Source organism: Salmo salar, chromosome ssa16, assembly GCF_905237065.1.
Source record: "Salmo salar chromosome ssa16, Ssal_v3.1, whole genome shotgun sequence".
Classification (NCBI taxonomy): Eukaryota; Metazoa; Chordata; class Actinopteri; order Salmoniformes; family Salmonidae; genus Salmo; species Salmo salar.
In genome coordinates, this window is record NC_059457.1 from 75,346,892 (window position 1) to 75,366,423 (window position 19,532).

Here is a 19,532-nt window from a genome sequence, read left to right on the forward strand (position 1 = left end):
TGTTGTCCATGTACACACATCTGAACACCAATTCTGTTTCAGCACTTTGTCTTAAGAATGTATTTTTTCCAAACTTGATTGGTGAAAGCAATACAGAGGAAGGTCCATCATAGGGCTGGGCTGGGCTGAACCATCACCAACATACATATCCCTATCTGAACCCTTCAGATCTGTGAATAGTGAGCTGGGGAAAGGGACTAGTTAACACTAGACTTAAAGATCAGTCTCGTTGCATGTACTGCATGACTTCTCAGCCAGGTTCGCTTAACGGATCACACCACAGGACTGACGATTCCAAAATCAAATGTCAACTCCTTTCTTCTGAGACATGCTGCTGTGCAAAACAAATGCACTTCAAAGCATAGTGTGACATCATCTATCTGCAACGATTGAATTCTGGCCTGTATATTCTTTGTGAATTTGAGGTGTTTGATATTTACATTTTTTCAATAAAGGACTTGAGTTCTATATTGGATTTTATTATTATGACCTCTGAAAGTGATAAAGTGGATTTTTTTCCCCCAAACCTGATTGGTGAAAGACATTGTCATCCCGTCACAAGGAGGAGCCAAAGTGTAAAATGCACGACAAGGCAGGGACTCTCCAGGAGAAAGGTGGAGAATCTAGGGGCTACATTGTAGCAATTAAATGTGTGTAGCATGTAATCTAGGATACATTGTAACAGTTATTTATATATATATATATATATATATAAATGATAGTTGACAAATTCTCAGCCACATGACAGTGCAATTTCATTATGAAGAAGTTATCTAGTAGCAAGCTTCATTTCACTTCATAGGCTAAGAAAAGGGGAAACAGGAAAAGGAGAACATCTTTCCCAGAAAGATAAACACGTAATATAACCCAGGCAACTGCAATAGCAGCGGTAAACAGATTTTACGAATTATCAATGTCGACCGCACTTCTGGCTGTCTTTCTGGCGGAAGCAATGCTTTGCGCTGTTTCAGGTAGGTTATGTTACGCATGTATTATCTATGGTTTTCGATTGTCATTATGGGTGGCGGCAAATTCTCTCATTTTAGTTTTTTTTAGGCAATTGTGTGCGTCTTACAACCAAGGTGCATATGTCAACAACAAACCACAGAAAAAATAACGTGTGTACTACACAAGCCTCAAAAGTTGAAAGCATCGGGGTGAATTGAAGCTTTACAACGTAAAATAGGCTACCTACAACCAACATGATCTTATGAAGGTGGTAACAAGACGCTTTCTTAGGCCTATCGATAACAAAAACGACCGCACCCTTCACTGTAGGTTACATCCACTGGACAATTCAACGTCTCGTCCAAGTTGGTTTGACGTAATTTCATTGAAATGACGTGGAAACAACGTTGATTCAACCAGTGTTTCCAGTGGGATAGCTAGGCATGTGTGTGCTCAGTGGGATAGATGGGCTTAGTGCGAGCTGGTTACCTAGAGGCCTAACCAAAGTAATGATCAAGAAAATATTTTTTTAATGAAGTACAACTTCTCTCTCATTTATAAATATGTGTCAGAAAACAGAACAATATGGTTGGAATGTGTTCATGCAACGGGAAGGCCACACTAATCTGCAGGCCTTGTGTATACCTGTATAGATAGATACAGGCTGTCAGATATAGGCTACGTTTCCTTGGTTCACCTCCTTGGTTCTCCATTACCAGTATGAGATATTGTCTTGTTTTCCAGGTGAACACCTCTACAGAAAAGTGGGAAAGGATCTTGTGTTGACGCCGGACAAGTCCTCAGTGCCTGACTCCATCACAACCATCCTATGGAAGCATGGGAAGAACAAGGTGGCAGAGTGGGACAAGGATTTTGGTGGTCTGGACATCTATGCTGCCTTCATAAACCGTACAACCCTGGACCAGACTACTGGAGAGCTGAGAATCAGTGGATTGATGAAAACAGACAGTGGAGATTATTCTGTGGAGTTCAACGGCAAACCACTTAAGACATTTACACTATCTGTTATAAGTAAGTGTGTCTGCCTGCCTGCCTGTCTGCGATTATAAACATTTTCCCAAAATTAGATTTTTTTCTGTCTTGATCTTCTTTTACAGAGGCAGTCCCCAAACCCGCAATTACATCCTCCTGTAACTCCAACAAAACCTCCTGCACTCTGACCTGTGAAGGCAACACCACTGATGCTGAACCAGTCACCTACAGCTGGAAAGCGGGAGAGGGGGCGTGGGAGGTCTCAGGGCAACAGAAGATTGTCTCTAGGAATGACAACACTAACAGCTACACGTGTCAGCTTACGAACCCTGTGAGCGAGGCCAGTGAAGACTTTGATAAAGACCTTTTTGGTCCAGGTGAGAGGACAGGACACTGCCCAGTATGATGTTATACTAGTAGTAATGATATGTTTGGGAATGAATCAGGGATGTCGTTGATAGGTGAGGTATTTGGGTGGATAAAAGGAAAGCATCTGGAGTGGAATGTTTTGTTAAATGTTGAAATGTATTCCTTCCTCACTGCAGATGGCTGGTTGACCAAGGCCAGGTTATTTGGTATTTCTGTTTTTGTTCTGGCTGTTGCTGGAGTTCTATTGTTCATTCTTGGTCATAGAGCTAAAACAGGTAAGGACAAATTATATTTAGTTTCATGTTTACTTATTTACACCAGTAGGAAGTGGATTGTCTTGGACAATAAATGTATTCTTCTTTTTCTACACCACAGGAGTTTGCTTCTATGAGAAAGGTAGGATGATTGTCTGTTTTTCAAGTTTCAACATTGTGTTAGTCGTATGTACAGGATACACATGGTATACACCGTCGAACGAAATGCTTACTTGCAGGTTCCTTCTCGACAATGCAACAATAATAAAAGATAAGAAAGCCAACAAAGTAAATGGCTCAGTAGAATAGAATAAACATTTTAGTATAAAAGTGTAATACAGGAATGCACCATTTATGGGCCAGTGTTCTGGAGGGGGGGTTTGGGGAGTAAGTGTTTAAATTGGAGTATTTAACAATAATAAAATATTGGGTAATAGTTGTGATTTGATAAAAGTATAGTAATTACTTTTTGCTTATTTTTTTCCCCCAGAATCAATGCCATGGGAAGGAGGTAGGAAACATCCATTACTTTTGTTTTGTAGTAATGTTCATTTAAGTTCCATTCATTGTTTTTGCTGCCGTCACGATTCCTCACGATCATGTCCCTTTGCTTCGGTGAAAGGGAGATGAACATGTTACATGTGTATTACTTGCACTAAGTCACTATTGACCTAATTGAATCTCTTGTGTTTTCCATTACTAGAATTTTGGAAAGACCAGGGAGAAGTGAGACCTGGTAAGTGTTTCCTTTACTTGACCTCAACAAACAGGATCTATGTATGATAAACTAATCTCTCTTCCTCTCTTCAGCCACTGATGCATCAAATGGAGTTTCTGCATCCACAGGCAAGTCATAGAGCTACTTCTGGACTGCATGATGCGGAAATAGCATCAGAAGTATTGTTAGATGCATATCTGAAAATCTTGATTAGTCTATTCCGTCATAATGGGATGTCTACAGTATTACACCAAGTACTGAGTGTAAAAGTCACCAAGCAGACATGATTTCTTTATCAATTAGTGCTTTTTAGCTTGTTTATTGATCGTTTATAGACTTCTAGATGTTTCTAGATGCTTTATAGAGGGGCTGTAGTCGATGTGTTTCTTCTCTGCATTTCCTCAGGTGTTTCCTACTCTGCTGTTAACACACCCACTGCTGAAGAGGGGCGGGGGAAGGAAGGTATGATGCCCAGCATCTTCCACTTCCATGTTTGATCTGAAGGGACCAAGTTATATTCCTATAGCTTTAACCTCCTGGGCCACCCGTATGAAAAATGTATGCACGCATGACTAAGTCGCTTTGGATAAAAGAATAAATGGAATATACAGCATTATATTTAGGTGTTAGCAATATGGTGGTGGCTCTCTGGCTTGGCAATGGGATTTTGAGCTCTCCAACTATCCTGTTTTGTGTGTTATTTTGCAGAGGAAGCCCTGGCGAGGAATAATGATCATCAAGATGATAAAGTATGGTAGGATGGTAAGTTTGACTGTAAAAATAATATATACTGCATCTACCTCATTCTCTTAATTGTGAACCAATTTCGGCCCGGCTCTGGCAAACTACCAGTGTGTTAAACTCTTGTTCCTACTGATGTGTTTTAGCTGTGGATCTGTGGGCCAGAGGATCACTGTGGATCAAGAGAAACAAACATCTAGACAACGAGCACTGGATGACAAAGGGAACGCTCTAACACTTTATTGTACCATTAAAAGAATGTTACATCCCGATCTGAGGAATAGAGGTCAATTTGAGTTAGATGTAGGATCTTAATTTGAGCTAGTTTGTTACTGCAGGAAAATAGTCCTGCGGCAACAGGGAATGTGAATTAGAATTGGAAAAAAATTGTAGGGGTGATTTTCGTACAGGAATATCAAATCAAATGTCAAAGAGAAAATTAAACTTCAGAAGCCTTTTCAATCCTTGAGTACACTACAAGTTTTACATTTCCTGCAATACGATGATCAAATTAAGATTCTACATCTGTAAACTTAAAACAATTTGCAAACTCAATTACCAGTTGCAAAGTAAATTGCTAAGCCTTATAAATTATCAGGATCATAGACAAACCTATGACACCAATGACTACTACACTGACTGTTTACATGCCACTAATTATTCAATATTAAGATAATTAGGGCAATACTCTTGAGTTTGGGATTAGTCATGTCAACACCTTACTCGGATTAAGGTCATAAACGACGAAGTAAGCATATGCCGATTAAAACACTTACACAGATTTTTTTTTTTTGTTGCAATTTTCCGAACTATAATGGCATGTAAACACCTTAATCTGAGTTTCAGTGGTGTATTAATGGCATGTAAACACCTTAATCTGAGTTTCAGTGGTGTATTAATGGCATGTAAACACCTTAATCTGAGTTTCAGTGGTGTATTAATGGCATGTAAACACCTTAATCGGAGTTCCAGTGGTGTATTTGATCTGCGCATGTGCTATCGCGAGCAGCGTGAGCCACCCTCTATGGCACAAGTAAAGTGAGTTTGGAAAATCTGAAAGTATGCATTTTATGTCCAAACTTTGAATCAAATAGGCTTCCCAAAAATTAGATGATAGAACGTTTATTTTGATTGGTGATTTTCAGGTTGCCCGATTATGACCTGTCCATGTAAACCGGATTGTAGGGGGAATCGTTCTCGCAAAGCACGTAAACATGAATCAAACTATAATAAGAGTATTCACACTAATAAAATTGAATGCATATGAACATACCCTGTCACATTGTATAAGGATCGGAGACAGGCGCAGGAATATGTAATAGGGGGTTTTATTACTCCACCCAAAATACAACATGTCATGAAAAGGCACGGGGACAAAGCCCAAAACAAACAGGTATATAAAATACACAGGGATGTAACCCCCAAAAAAGAGCGAGGTTTAAACCTCTAAATATTACACGGGACAAGACCAGAAATAACAAGTGCACAATACGCGTAGCACGAACGCCAGCACAGGTACTCACTAGACTAACAGACATGGGAACAATAACCGACAAGGACAATGGAGAACAGAGGGCACATATAAAAACATACTAATCAAGGGGAATGGAACCAGGTGTGCGTAATGAGACAAGACAGTCTGGGGTTGATGATAATGAATCCAGTTCAGTGACGCCTAGAAAGCCGGTGACGTAGATCTCCAGAGCTGGTGCACTGAATGAGCAGCAGTACCGGGGGAATCAGTGACATACCCATTGTTACATGAAATACAGTAGTTTGCAAAAAGATTTAACTTAAAGTTTGTGCTTATATAAAAATATGCAGTTGGTGTAGTGCAATTGCTCAAACTAAAGCCGTGTGCCTTTTAAGCCTGCCCACACTTCTACTCTGCCAGTGTGTATCTCTGTGTGTATCTGTGCTTCCATCTCTGTTCTTTATTAAGCTATGTAAGAACAAGTTTACTGCACTACTAGCAAACTTTACAATGACAATCTTAAGATGAGTGATGTGATTGCAAGATCACTGCCTTACCTTTCATAGTCAAAGTGCTGTCTAATTGGAACGTCATTTTACATGTTTATTTCCTGCAGCTTAAACCAATTTTGTGTTGAACGAATGTACAAGTATGTTTTATGTATATATTTCCTTAGAGACCACGGCCTCAGTTTTGTACATGCATTTTGTGAGTGTGAAGGCTGTCTTTTTAACAGAATTGTAAAACTGTCACTCTTAGAACTTAGTAGTAATAAAGCATTGATTTTATTTTTAATGATTTTAATGTGCCTGATACCATAGACATCCTACAGGCCTGTATTGTACCTGGCATTGCGTGGTATACCAAAGATATCCCATCGGTGTCGTTTCTAATGTGAGCACATTTTAAGCATAGTGGACAGAACGAGGTGGGCAGAGCCAAGCACGAACTAGAAAGATCGTATTGGCACGTGTTTGCAAGCATTTGCATATTTCCGTTAGGGAATTCCTTTTCTCAAAATGGTGTTTTGTGCAATAACTCAATTCGGCCTTGCATTCCTAAACAACAACAACATTTGAAACTTTGGCGAAGGGTAAAGTCTACAAAACGTGAGTGGAGGTTCTACACGGATGCTTCAAATGTATACATCCGGTGAGACATCTGGCTCTTTCTATCTGTGGTGCACTTTTGTGACAGTTGAACAAAGGAGTCTCTATTGCACCACCTAGTCAACTCACACGATCACTGCATCATAAAAAGAGGAAAGGTGTGGCTTAGTTGTTACAATCTGATCATGCTAGAAACGACGGAACATTACAACCACATAGTCCATTTAACCGCTCCCCTAACCTTAACCATTACCCAAACCTTAACCCTAATTCTAAATTGAGTACCAAAAATGTACGTAGTTACACATTAGTTCGGACAAAATCGTAACTTTAGTTCTTTCTAGTATGGCCATCTACAGTAGTAACTACAGAGTTGTTTTTCGCTGCACTCTTTCAATTACTCACAGATGCCCCCTTCTGGATGTACAGCCAAAAGAACAATGGACACCGTTATGGCCAGTTTGTGCTGTTAGAATATGTCTAGTTGTGTGCGTGTTTGTGTGTGTACCCACAATGCCTGCATGTGAGTTTGGAGCCCCACCTGTTCAAGTCTCTACCCTTGAATGACACTCACCTTTAGGTTCCGTTTCCTGCTCTCGGCTATCGATGAATAAACTACAAATGTCTTGATCTTCTGAAACTTCGGTTTCACCACACCTCCTGTTCAGTTTTAATAGTAACCCTTGTCAAGTGATGACCCATCTCATTTACCCTTCAAAGCTAAACGACACAGTGTCCCAGAGTCCACTTGTTTATGACATCCTTCATAGTTAATCCTAGACTAAAGAACAATGCTTTTCTGGACCTTTCCTGTCTAGGTTGATGAACAACCAACCTTCACAATTTGTGCAATCGTTGCGCTAGGACTAGTGTCAGAGTCCTTATAGTGATCTTTTCAAACTGGCAGAATCACGGAACAGAACCCTACTAACGGAATGTTCATTTCGGAGTAGATTTCACTGTTAAATGGAACAGATCCCTCTCTCAAACATAACTGTAGACAGCTCAGACTAAATTATTCAACTGAAAACATTTTCATTTGAAGGACTAATAATACTTAATATGGACTTGTTAATAGATGAATAGATACCAGATGAGTTCTGGTCCGACAGACAGTATAGCCTACTATTGTACCACGTTACACTGTAAGATCAAGATCAAGATCATGCTGTATGCTTCACAGCCTCACACATTGACCTAATGTTCTAAGGTAACTGACTTCAGGGTGAATATCCTTCATCTCTGTGACATGGTTTATGACCTGGTAGTAATGGTCTTTATTAATGTATAACTATGGCAGAGGGATCGTCAGGTTGGCTACTTTTATGGTACGTATTTCCACTGACCCTGTTACAATAAAGATAACCTGGTACCCAGGCTGGAATTACTGGTGACAGAGAGAGAGAGAGACAGAGAGACAGAGATAAAGACAGAGAGAGAGACGGAGGGAGAGAGAGAGAAAGAGGGAGAGAGAGAGACAGAGGGAGAGACAGAGAGAGAGAGAGGGAGAGAGAGAGAGACAGAGGGAGAGACAGAGAGAGAGACAGAGAGAGAGACAGAGAGAGAGACAGAGAGAGAGACAGAGAGAGAGACAGAGAGAGAGAGACAGAGGGAGAGACAGAGAGAGAGAGAGCCGGCTGGTGGATGAGACTACAATAAAGAACTTGATGATAAGACTGAAAGAGCTTAAACAAGCGCTGTGTGTGTGTGTGTGTGCTTTAAGCCCTGACAGTGCTGCCCACTCACAGAACAATGCGTGCCAAGTGTGTGTGTGTGTGTGTGTGTGTGTGTGTGTGTGTGTGTGTGTGTGTGTGTGTGTGTGTGTGTGTGTGTGTGTGTGTGTGTGTGTGTGTGTGTGTGTGTGTGTGTGTGTGTGTAAAGTCCTGCCAAAGAGCACAAAGTGCTGCCCACTCACACAACCATGGCATCTGGTAGCTCTCTTGAGCAGCAATAATAAAGCGAGATATAGGGGGGATATTCAGGAATGGGAGAGCCCAAACTGCACAGTTGTATCGTTAGTAATGCCAAGAAGCAGAGAGAGAGAGAGAGAGAGAGAGAGAAGGATGAGAAACAGAGACAGAAGTGTATTTCTTTTTTCTACCAGGAGGAGGCAGTACTAAGCCAAGCTTTTGCACTGCTGGCTGCCCCCATCAGTATGCACAGTGACTGGGAGTAGCATGTCAAACACACCACAGAAATTAACACGTTTATTTACCCCCATACAAAAAGCACGAATAGATTAAATCTAACCATTAATATTGTATACTGTAATGTTTTGTAATGATCATAGGATTTCCTGGAATCAGTCTAGACTCTAGAGACATAAACAAGGATTATGGAAAGATTATGTCCTGTAAGAAAGCAGGAAGTACACATGGGAGCCAACTGATCCATTTGTGTCACTCAGTGGGAGTTGATGTCTAATCCCTCTTCCATTTGTCATTATAGGAATCAGTATGAGAGCTATGAGCCATTGACCAACTCATCATTTTCAGCTATTGACACCACAAAATCAACACTGGTGTCGACGTCACAGTTCCACATGAATGACTGCCATGTCCACTCTGTCTCAAAATGTTTAACCCAGACACTGCATTTTAACTTGCTTATCCACTCAAAATGTTGTTTCTTCAAACTGTTTTGTATATATTTAATGTAAATATTATCTAGATATTAAACTGTCTTTAATGACATCTCTCGTTTCCTTATTACCGTAGTGCCTCCATGGTAACAGCGTGAGCAGCCTTAGATTATTCCACAGCCCACTAGTGAGCTAATCTAAAACCAGCATGGGAGAGACATACCTCCTATTATAACCCTTTGTAGAGGGAGTTTTTTAATGTTATTCTCCGAATTCTACCCCACTCACAGAATTCTGCATTCTACCTCCCCCTTCTAAGTGAAGCAAGATAAATGAATGCAAGGCATTCTCTTTCCAAAACTGTCAGGTTCCCCCACCTCCTCAACATCATATGTATGCTGTTAAAAGCTGGTGTTTTTATTCTGTGTAGCCGTGGAGCTCACATCTGACCATGGTCACTGAGCGATGGGCTGTACCTGCCATGGTGATATAGGGGGACCATGGTTTGGGGGAATGGTATTGGAGCATTTGATGTATTGGAGTTTGCTTTATGATGAGTGGTGAAATGATTATCCCAGACGGTGTGGAAATGTAATACCAGATACCTGTAAATGAATCATTGATATGCACATTTTTCATACCAAATAATTAATTAAGCTTTCATTATGTGTGAGTGTGAGTGTGAGAGAGAGAGAGAGAGAGAGAGAGAGAAAAGAGAGGGGTGAGAGAAATAAGGAAGAGAGAGGGAGATAGTTTAGAGATGATGAGACCATTTCCCACACATTTGGAGTGGCCCTAGTTATCACCCATAGCCACCACTTGCAGTAGTGTTCATCTCTCATAGAATGTACTGTATGTATCTAGATATCACTTAATTGTTAAATCAAATTGTATTGGTCACATGCTTCGTAAACAGGTGTACACTAACAGTGAAATGCTTACTTGCGGGCCCTTCCCAACAATGCAGAGAGGAAGAAAATATAGATCATGGAAAAATAATAACACGAGGAATAAATACACAATGTGTAACAATAACTTGGCTATATACACAGGGTACGAGTTGAAGTGCAGGGGTACGAGGCAATTGAGGTAGATATGTACATATGGGTAGGGGTAAAGTGACTAGGCTACAGGATAGATAATAAACAGTAGCAGCAGCATATGTGATGAGTCAAAAGAGTTAGTGCAAAAAGGGTCAATGCAGATACTCCGGGTAGCTATTGATTAACTATTTAACGAACTATTTAGCAGTCTCATGGCTTGGGGATAGTTGTTTAGAGTTTTGTTGGTTCCAGACTTGGTGCATCGGTACCGCTTGCCGTGTGGTAGCAGAGAGAACAATCTGTGACTACGGGTGGCAGGAGTCTTTGACAATTTTTAGGGCCTTCTTCTGACACCGCCTGGTATAGAGGTCCTGGATGGCAGGACGTTTGGCCCCAGTGATGTACTGGGCCGTTCGCACTACCATCTGTAGCACCTTGTGATCGGGTGCCAAGCAGTTGCCATACCAAGCAATGATGCAGCCAGTCAAGATGCTCTCAATGGTGAAAGTGTAGAAGTTTTTGAGGATCTGAGGGGCCATGACAAATCTTTTAGCCTCTTGAGGGGGAAGAGGCATTGTTGTGCCTTCTTCACGACTGTCTTGGTGTGAGAGGACCATCGTAATTCCGTAGTGATGTGGACACCGAGGAACTTGAAGCTCTCGACCCCATCCACTACAGCCCCGTGGATGTGGATAAGGGGGCGTGCTCGGCCCTCCGTTTCCTGTAGTCCACGATCAGCTCCTTTGTCTTGCTGACGTTGAGGGAGAGGTTGTTGTTCTGGCACCACACTGCCAGGTCACTGACCTCCACCCTATAGGCTGTCTCATCATCTTCGGTGATCAGGCCAACCACTGTCGTGCTGTCAGCAAATGTAATGATGGTGTTGAAATCGTGCGCGGCTACGCAGTCGTGGGTGAACAGGGAGTACAGGAGGGGACTAAGCATGCAACCCTGAGGGACCACCGTATTAAGGGTCGCATGGCGGATGTGTTGTTGCCTACCCTCATAGACTACTATCTCGCACAGAATGTGCTGTATGTATCTAGCTATCACCTACAGCCACCTCCTACAGTAGTATTCATCTCTCATAGAATGTACTGTATGTATAGAGTTCTGATCTGGCTGAGGGCTGTGGGCTGTGGGATTATGCAACATGACTAGGCCCCAGGAATCTGAGAGAGCCCTCCCATTGTTCACAGCCATGTGACAAAGGTCAGGGTCAACTGCAAAGGCATGCCAACACAGGGGCTTGCCGGACTGTATAAACACAGTGAGGAGGATGGAGAGATGTTTCACATCGGTGCAGCTAAATTGAACGGGCAGGTTGCTCAGAGAACACCAAGACAAGCAACAAGTGATTGAATGTTCTAGAGAGTAAGCCACAGAGATAGAAGTTTGATTGTCAGTGAGAATGTACATTTTCAGGAGGTAGAGAGTGTGGGAGGTAGAGGGGCTGTGGAGAGGGCGAGAGAGAGAGAGAGAGATAGAAGAGGAATGAAGATAAGAAAGTGTGCTCTACATTGCTCATTTATATGAATGGTATTAGGCTGTAGGGGAGAGTAGGAGGAAGAACGAGAGAGAGAGAGAGAGAGACAGATAGACAGAGAGAGAGAGACAGACAGAGAGACAGAGGAGAAAAGGAGAGAGAGTGAGAGAGACAGAGGAGAAAAGGAGAAAAGGAGAGAGAGTGAGAGAGGGAGAGACCGTGAGAGACAAAGGAGAAAACTAGAGAAAGAGAGTGAGAGAAACAGAGGGAGGGAAGAAGGAGAGGGTCCAAACTCCACAGAGCTTTGTTGTTAGTGTTGCCAAGGTCAGGTCATTTAGAACCCAACCTCCCTCACCAGGCACAAATGGTTAACCCTTTCCTTGGTCCAGTTCCAACTTCCCAACCCTGCCTATGGCTATAGGCCTGGCAATGATATGAAGGTGGAACTCGCTCAACTACTTTCTAGACAAAAAATATAATTATGGCTGGTTGCTAGGAGCTAAGATACCTTCAGTTATGTCCATATACAATTGTAAGGGCCAGCACCCATTGATATAGTTGGAACAGTTTGCCCTTTTTTACACAGCATATAAAAGGCTATCTCTATCCCTCCCTCTCCTCGCCAGCCATTTTGCAACTTGCCACCATCTATCAACAGGTTGTAGATCAGCAAAGAGACGTTAGCTAATTGCACTAACGGGTACAGCGACCCTTGCATCAGGGCGACAGAAATCATAGTGTGGCGTCAACAGCGTACCATGGTTGGCACTCAACTGCTACAATATGATATGTATGGTGTGTGTGTGTGTTTGTGTGTGTGCGTGTTTGTGTGTGTGTGAGTGTGGTGGTGAATTCAGCAGCACTGGAGAAAGTAATCTGATCATATAATGTTATCATATAATGAAAAGTCTTTCTAAATAGATGTCGCTCTACTTAAAGCTCTCTTCAAAACTCAAGAAACATTATGATTGACAACACAGACTCAAATAAAATGAAGATGAACAAGTATCACTTCTTTCCCTGTGGGTGCAATATAATGGTTCCTACATGGAGCTCGGGCCAGCTCGACCTTTCTCTGATAAGCGTTCAACTAAGAGTCTGCAGTATCAGAACACTTTGAGTATTTAATTATTAATCTTTAATGTCCATAACAGCCTTAGCTCAGATACACATACAGGTGTTTTAGCTACACTCTCCCTGGCTCTGGAGCCACTCAGCTCACTGGAAAACATGGCACCGGAATCTAGGCCCTGAGTGGGTGGAGACTGGAGAAGGCAAAATATGGCACTGAATTCTAAGACCTTGAGTGGGTGGAGACTGGAGAATGTAAAACATGGTACTGGAATCTTGGCCAAACTGGATCAGGTATCAAGTCTGCTGGATCATAAACAAAAGTGAATGATTGGTTCAGTTGGCAATGGGATGGGAAATGGGAGCGGGTCCACTGGGTTTGCAATAAAGGCCTTTATTATGGCTAGCTCAGCATGTTAGCAACAGGACAGTTCTGCATTGGACTCAGATGGACTTTATGGCTTTACTGCTACTATTGTATATCAGCTGCAGCTAGATTCACCACATGTTGCAGGGCCAGTGTTGCTGGATCATTAAGGATGGTTAACGACTGGCTAACGACTATGTTCCAGAGACAGCGATGGGGATGGAGGGTTGAGAGTGGAAGCAGAGTTAGCAGTTAAAGGCTTGATTACAGCTGTATTAGTAATTGAGTACAGGGGCGGTGGTTGGCGTTGATGAGTTCGTACATCACCAGACTTGCAGCAGCTGCACTGTTTCTCTGTCTCCTGATGTCTTCAACAACTCTCAGGGGAGCCCCTAGCCCTCCTAGCTAGACTTCTAGCGACAAAACGCATGATGTAAAACAACGCCCCTCTGCTCCCCTGTTGCACTGCTCTAATGTCTGAAAGTTGCGAGTCTATTTGAGAGTTAGTGGATGGTAGATGGAGGGAAGGGACCCGAGGGGTTAGTTCAAGCGGGGGAAAAATTACCATCCGCAAGATTCAGTTGATTGGCTATTTAATATGCTGTTTGTTGGACAATAACATGCTTTTAGGGAAATAGGAGACGATAAAAGGCCTATCAGGACCATTATTGATGGAAGTTATAATATTTGCTTCTGTTTAGAGAGACTTGAGGGAGGTGAGGTTGTGAAATTAAAAAGTATACTGTTGATATCTCACAGTTCAATGAAGGTGCATGATGAAATGAAGAACAACTTTGATCTAGAAAAGATGTTCAGCTGTTTTCCTCCAAGAGAGGCAACTGGAAGTATTTTCTTCTTGATCAAGTGAATGAGGATGGAAATGTAAGAGTCCCCACCTTTCTGAATCCATTCATTCTTTTCTTACATTTATTTTGTATAATATTTTATTTCAGCAGGAAAGATATTACAATTCATACATCTCCCAGTCAACTTTCTTTTTTTTTTAAAGTAAAGGTAATCCACCTCGCACTGAAAACGAGACTTTAGAATCTGAGTTATCCCTCTTACCCATGATTGTTGTTTAAAACTGAAAGACAACAACGGCCAGATATAGCCAGCCTCAGTGTCAGTCTTATGTTGCATAGAGAAGCCACATTAACTTTAAGGTATCCTCTTGACATGGAGGTTGTTCCCCACCCACCCTGTCTCTCTACTCCCACCAAAACAGCCATTAGCACTAATGATAGTAATTGTTGAAATACGTGGGAATCCTAACGATACAGGTACAGCACCCAACACACAGCATCATAATTCCTAACGCGAGGGGTCTCTGTGTGTGTGTGTGTGTGTGTGTGTGTGCCTGCGTACTTGCGTGTGTGAGCTGTGTGTGTGTGTGTGTGTGTGTGTGTGTGTGTGTGTGTGTGTGTGTGTGTGTGTGTGTGTGTGTGTGTGTGTGTGTGTGTGTGTGTGTGTGTGTGTGTGTGTGTGTGTGTGTGTGTGTATGTGTGTGTGTGCAACTGTGCTTTACACAGGGCAATAAATCTCCACAGCCCAATATTTTCTGATGAAGTAGCTATTGATTACCCTCAGCGAACAGCACCACATAATTCAGGTGATTTACATTATGAATGGGTGAATACTGATCATCACCTCAGTGGAAAACTCCCAGTTTGGTCAAACACACCTCTTTGTGATTCCTTCTGAAATGAGCCAGTGGTGGGTATAGACGGTGGTGTGGAAGGGCTCAGCTGTAGCCTTCACCGTCCATTATCTGATCCTTTCATCCACATGGCGAGGACACCTGTGCCATCTCAGGAATACAATACAGGAGATAGGGGTGTTAAATGCAGACGTTATGGCTCTATATCAATGCCTTGTATGAAAACTGAATAAGTAGGAAATGGTGAGATGTTTCTTTTCTTTTTCTTACATCCCTCATCCACTCCATCTCATTCTGCCTCTCACTTTCAGCTCGTTACGTTCCTTCGTTTCTTCTCTCTCTGTCTGCTTCCTCTTTAATCTCCATCTTTCTTCTTTTCATCAACTGAAATGTTCTTCCTCATCACCATACTTATCCAACTGATGGGGTGTAAATAGAATGTTGATTGAGCTGATGATGTGTTCCTCACCATTTACAGAGAATAGAGGCGAACAGAGGCGTGGGCTTGTCCCCCACCCCTGAGAAATAGAGTCTGGTTTGTACTAATTTCCAGAAGAGCGGGAGGGCAAGGCGTCTCATTTCCAGAAGAGCGGGAGGCCAAGGCGTCTCATTTCCAGAAGAGCAGGAAGGCAAGGCGTCTCATTTCCAGAAGAGCAGGAAGGCAAGGCGTCTCATTTCCAGAAGAGCGGGAGGCCAAGGCGTCTCATTTCCAGAAGAGCAGGAAGGCAAGGCGTCTCATTTCCAGAAGAGCAGGAAGGCAAGGCGTCTCATTTCCAGAAGAGCAGGAAGGCAAGGCGTCTCATTTCCAGAAGAGCGGGAGGACAAGGCGTCTCATTTCCAGAAGAGCAGGAAGGCAAGGCGTCTCATTTCCAGAAGAGCGGGAGGACAAGGCGTCTCATTTCCAGAAGAGCGGGAGGACAAGGCGTCTCATTTCCAGAAGAGCGGGAGGACAAGGCGTCTCATTTCCAGAAGAGCGGGAGGACAAGGCGTCTCATTTCCAGAAGAGCGGGAGGGCAAGGCGTCTCATTTCCAGAAGAGCGGGAGGGCAAGGCGTCTCATTTCCAGAAGAGCGGGAGGGCAAGGCGTCTCATTTCCAGAAGAGCAGGAAGGCAAGGCGTCTCATTTCCAGAAGAGCAGGAAGGCAAGGCGTCTCATTTCCAGAAGAGCGGGAGGCCAAGGCGTCTCATTTCCAGAAGAGCGGGAGGGCAAGGCGTCTCATTTCCAGAAGAGCGGGAGGGCAAGGCGTCTCATTTCCAGAAGAGCAGGGAGGCAAGGCGTCTCATTTCCAGAAGAGCGGGAGGCCAAGGCGTCTCATTTCCAGAAGAGCGGGAGGCCAAGGCGTCTCATTTCCAGAAGAGCGGGAGGGCAAGGCGTCTCATTTCCAGAAGAGCGGGAAGGCAAGGCGTCTCATTTCCAGAAGAGCGGGAGGGCAAGGCGTCTCATTTCCAGAAGAGCAGGAAGGCAAGGCGTCTCATTTCCAGAAGAGCGGGAGGGCAAGGCGTCTCATTTCCAGAAGAGCAGGAAGGCAAGGCGTCTCATTTCCAGAAGAGCAGGAAGGCAAGGCGTCTCATTTCCAGAAGAGCAGGAAGGCAAGGCGTCTCATTTCCAGAAGAGCGGGAGGACAAGACGTCTCATTTCCAGAAGAGCGGGAGGGCAAGGCGTCTCATTTCCAGAAGAGCAGGAAGGCAAGGCGTCTCATTTCCAGAACAGCGGGAGGGCAAGGCGTCTCATTTCCAGAAGAGCGGGAGGGCAAGGCGTCTCATTTCCAGAAGAGCGGGAGGACAAGCCGTCTCATTTCCAGAAGAGCAGGAAGGCAAGGCGTCTCATTTCCAGAAGAGCAGGAAGGCAAGGCGTCTCATTTCCAGAAGAGCAGGAAGGCAAGGCGTCTCATTTCCAGAAGAGCAGGAAGGCAAGGCGTCTCATTTCCAGAAGAGCAGGAAGGCAAGGCGTCTCATTTCCAGAAGAGCGGGAGGCAAGGCGTCTCATTTCCAGAAGAGCAGGAAGGCAAGGCGTCTCATTTCCAGAAGAGCGGGAAGGCAAGGCGTCTCATTTCCACAGTAGAGGTGTGTAGGTGGAGATGGGAGACAATGGGTATATCACAATAGTTCCAAAAGGTTTCCTTTATGATCACGCAGAAGGAAAGGAGATGAGGATACAAGGAGAGGAAGCCACTGTGGACTATTGAGAAGCACCCTAGACTACTGGTGTCTTGGCCCTATATGACAACACACCAACACACTGGGATCATCCAATAGACTAGACTACTGGTGTCTTGGCCCTATATAATAACACACCAGCACACTGGGATCATCCAATAGACTAGACTACTGGTGTCTTGGCCGTATATGATAACACACCAGAACACTGGGATCATCCAATAGACTAGACTACTGGTATCTTGGCCCTATATGATAACACACCAGCACACTGGGATCATCCAATAGACTAGACTACTGGTGTCTTGGCCCTATATAATAACACACCAGCACACTGGGATCATCCAATAGACTAGACTACTGGTGTCTTGGCCCTATATGATAACACACCAGCACACTGGGATCATCCAATAACACACTCTCCTGGGCTGCTGCTGTGCTTCAATCCAGTTTGCCTTCGGGTGGGGAGAGAGAGCGAGAGAGAGAGAGAGAGAGAGAGAGAGAGAGAGAGAGAGAAGGAGTGACAGAGAGTGAGAGAGAAAGAGAGAGTGAGAGACAGAGAGAAAGACAGAGAGAGGGAGAGAGAGAAAGACAGAGAGAGAGAGACAGAGAAAGGGAGAGAGATGGCGAGACAGAGAGAGTGAGAAAGCGAGAGCGAGGGAGAGAGATAGAGCCCACTCTCCTGGGCTGCTGCTGAGCTTCAATCCAGTTTGCCTTCGGGTGGGGAGAGAGAGAGAGATAGAGAGAGAAAGCGAGAGAGAGACAGAGAGAGGGAGACAGAGAGAGGGAGAGAGATAGAGAGACAGAGAGAGCGAGAGACAGAGAGAGCGAGAGACAGAGAGAGAGAGAAAGAGAGAGGGAGGGTGTCACACTGTTCTACACCCTCTCTCTCTCTCCATTTCCTCTCCTATTACCACCTTTCTATCTTTCTGTCTGTTTTCCTTCTCTCTTTCTGACTCACTTTCTCGCTCTAATCTTTTTGTCAAATTACTCTGAGAACACAGACTTTGCATCGTTGTGTTGTGAGAAGAGAATGATGACCCAAGAAGTCCAGATTTGGAGGAATATTTCATGTAAAGTAGGAATGTAAAGGGAACACAAGACCAATCCTGTCTGTTTATCAGAGAGCACACACGTTGTGGTGAACTATAACATAAAGCCTCACTGCCAGTGCATGTTTACTCCAGAGAGAGAGCGTGTGAATGAGAGAGAGATAGAGAGTGAATGAGATATATACAGTGTATATATAGATATATCAGTGGAGGCTCCTCAGGGGAGGAAGGGGAGGAATGAATTTCATAAAAATAAAAATGGTAAAACATTGAAAAAGTATACTAAATACATTCACGTCTCCAAATAATTGATTAAAACACACTGTTTTGCAATGAAGGTCTACAGTTGCCTCAACAGCACTTTGTAGGGTAGCACCATGGTGTAGCCGGAGGACAGCTAGCTTCTGTCCTCCTCTGGCTACATTGACTTCAATACAGAACCTAGGAGGCTCATGGTTCTCACCCCCTTCCATAGACTTACACAGTAATTATGCCAACTTCCCGAGGATATCCTCCAACCTATCAGAGCTCTTGCAGCATGAACTGACATGTTGTCCACCCAATCAAAGGATCAGAGAATCAATCTATTACTGAAAGCATAAGCTACAGCTAGCTAGCACTGCAGTGCATAAAATGTGGTGAGTAGTTGACTCAAAGAGAGAGAAAGACAATAGATGAACAGTGAAGAGGCGACTCCGGGATGCTGGCCTTCTAGGCAGAGTTGCAAAGGAAAAGCCATATCTCAGAATGGCCAATAAAAAGATTAAGATGGGCAAAAGAACACAGACACTGGACAGATATGGCTTTTTCTTTGCAACTCTGCCTAGAAGGCCAGCATCCCGGAGTCGCCTCTTCACTGTTGACGTTGAGACTGGTGTTTTGTGGGTACTATTTAATGAAGCTGCCAGTTGAGGACTTGTGAGGCGTCTGTTTCTCAAACTAGACACTCTAATGTACTTGTCCTCTTGCTCAGTTGTGCACCGGGGCCTCCTACTCCTCTTTCTATTCTGGTTAGAACCTGTTTGCGCTGTTCTGTGAAGGGAGTAGTACACAGCGTTGTACGAGATCTCCAGTTACCTGCCAATTTCTCACATGGAATAGCCTTCATTGCTCAGAACAAGAATAGACTGACAAGTTTCAGAAGAAAATTATTTTATTCTGGCCATTTTGAGTCTGTAATCAAACCCACAAATGCTGATGCTCCAGATACTCAACGAGTCTAAAGAAGGCCAGTTTTATTGCTTCTTTAATAAGGACAACAGTTTTCAGCTGTGCTAACATAATTGCAAAAGGGCTTTCTAATGATCAATTATCCTTTTAAAATGATAAACTTGGATTAGCTAACACAACGTGCCATTGGAACACAGGAGTGATGGTTGCTGATAATGGGCCTCCGTACGCCTATGTAGATATTCCATTAAAAATCATAAAAAATTACAATATGAACAATGTCTTCACAGTATTTCTGATCAATTTGATGTTATTTTAATGGACAAAAAAAATTGATTTT

General features: G+C 43.4%; 1 protein-coding gene across 1 annotated transcript; it reads left to right on the forward strand.

Moving 5' to 3' along the window:
* The first annotated feature begins 618 nt into the window (after nt 1-618).
* Nucleotides 619-6,292, forward strand: LOC106574726 (CD48 antigen). Its single transcript, XM_014150741.2, has 11 exons — nt 619-971; nt 1,693-1,980; nt 2,067-2,318; nt 2,487-2,585; nt 2,686-2,706; nt 3,055-3,075; nt 3,268-3,300; nt 3,375-3,410; nt 3,688-3,744; nt 3,991-4,044; nt 4,170-6,292. Exons 1-10 carry the CDS (start codon nt 914-916, stop codon nt 4,038-4,040), a joined length of 915 nt encoding a protein of 304 aa, XP_014006216.1. The 5' UTR covers nt 619-913; the 3' UTR covers nt 4,041-4,044; nt 4,170-6,292.
* The last annotated feature ends 13,240 nt before the right edge of the window (nt 6,293-19,532 follow it).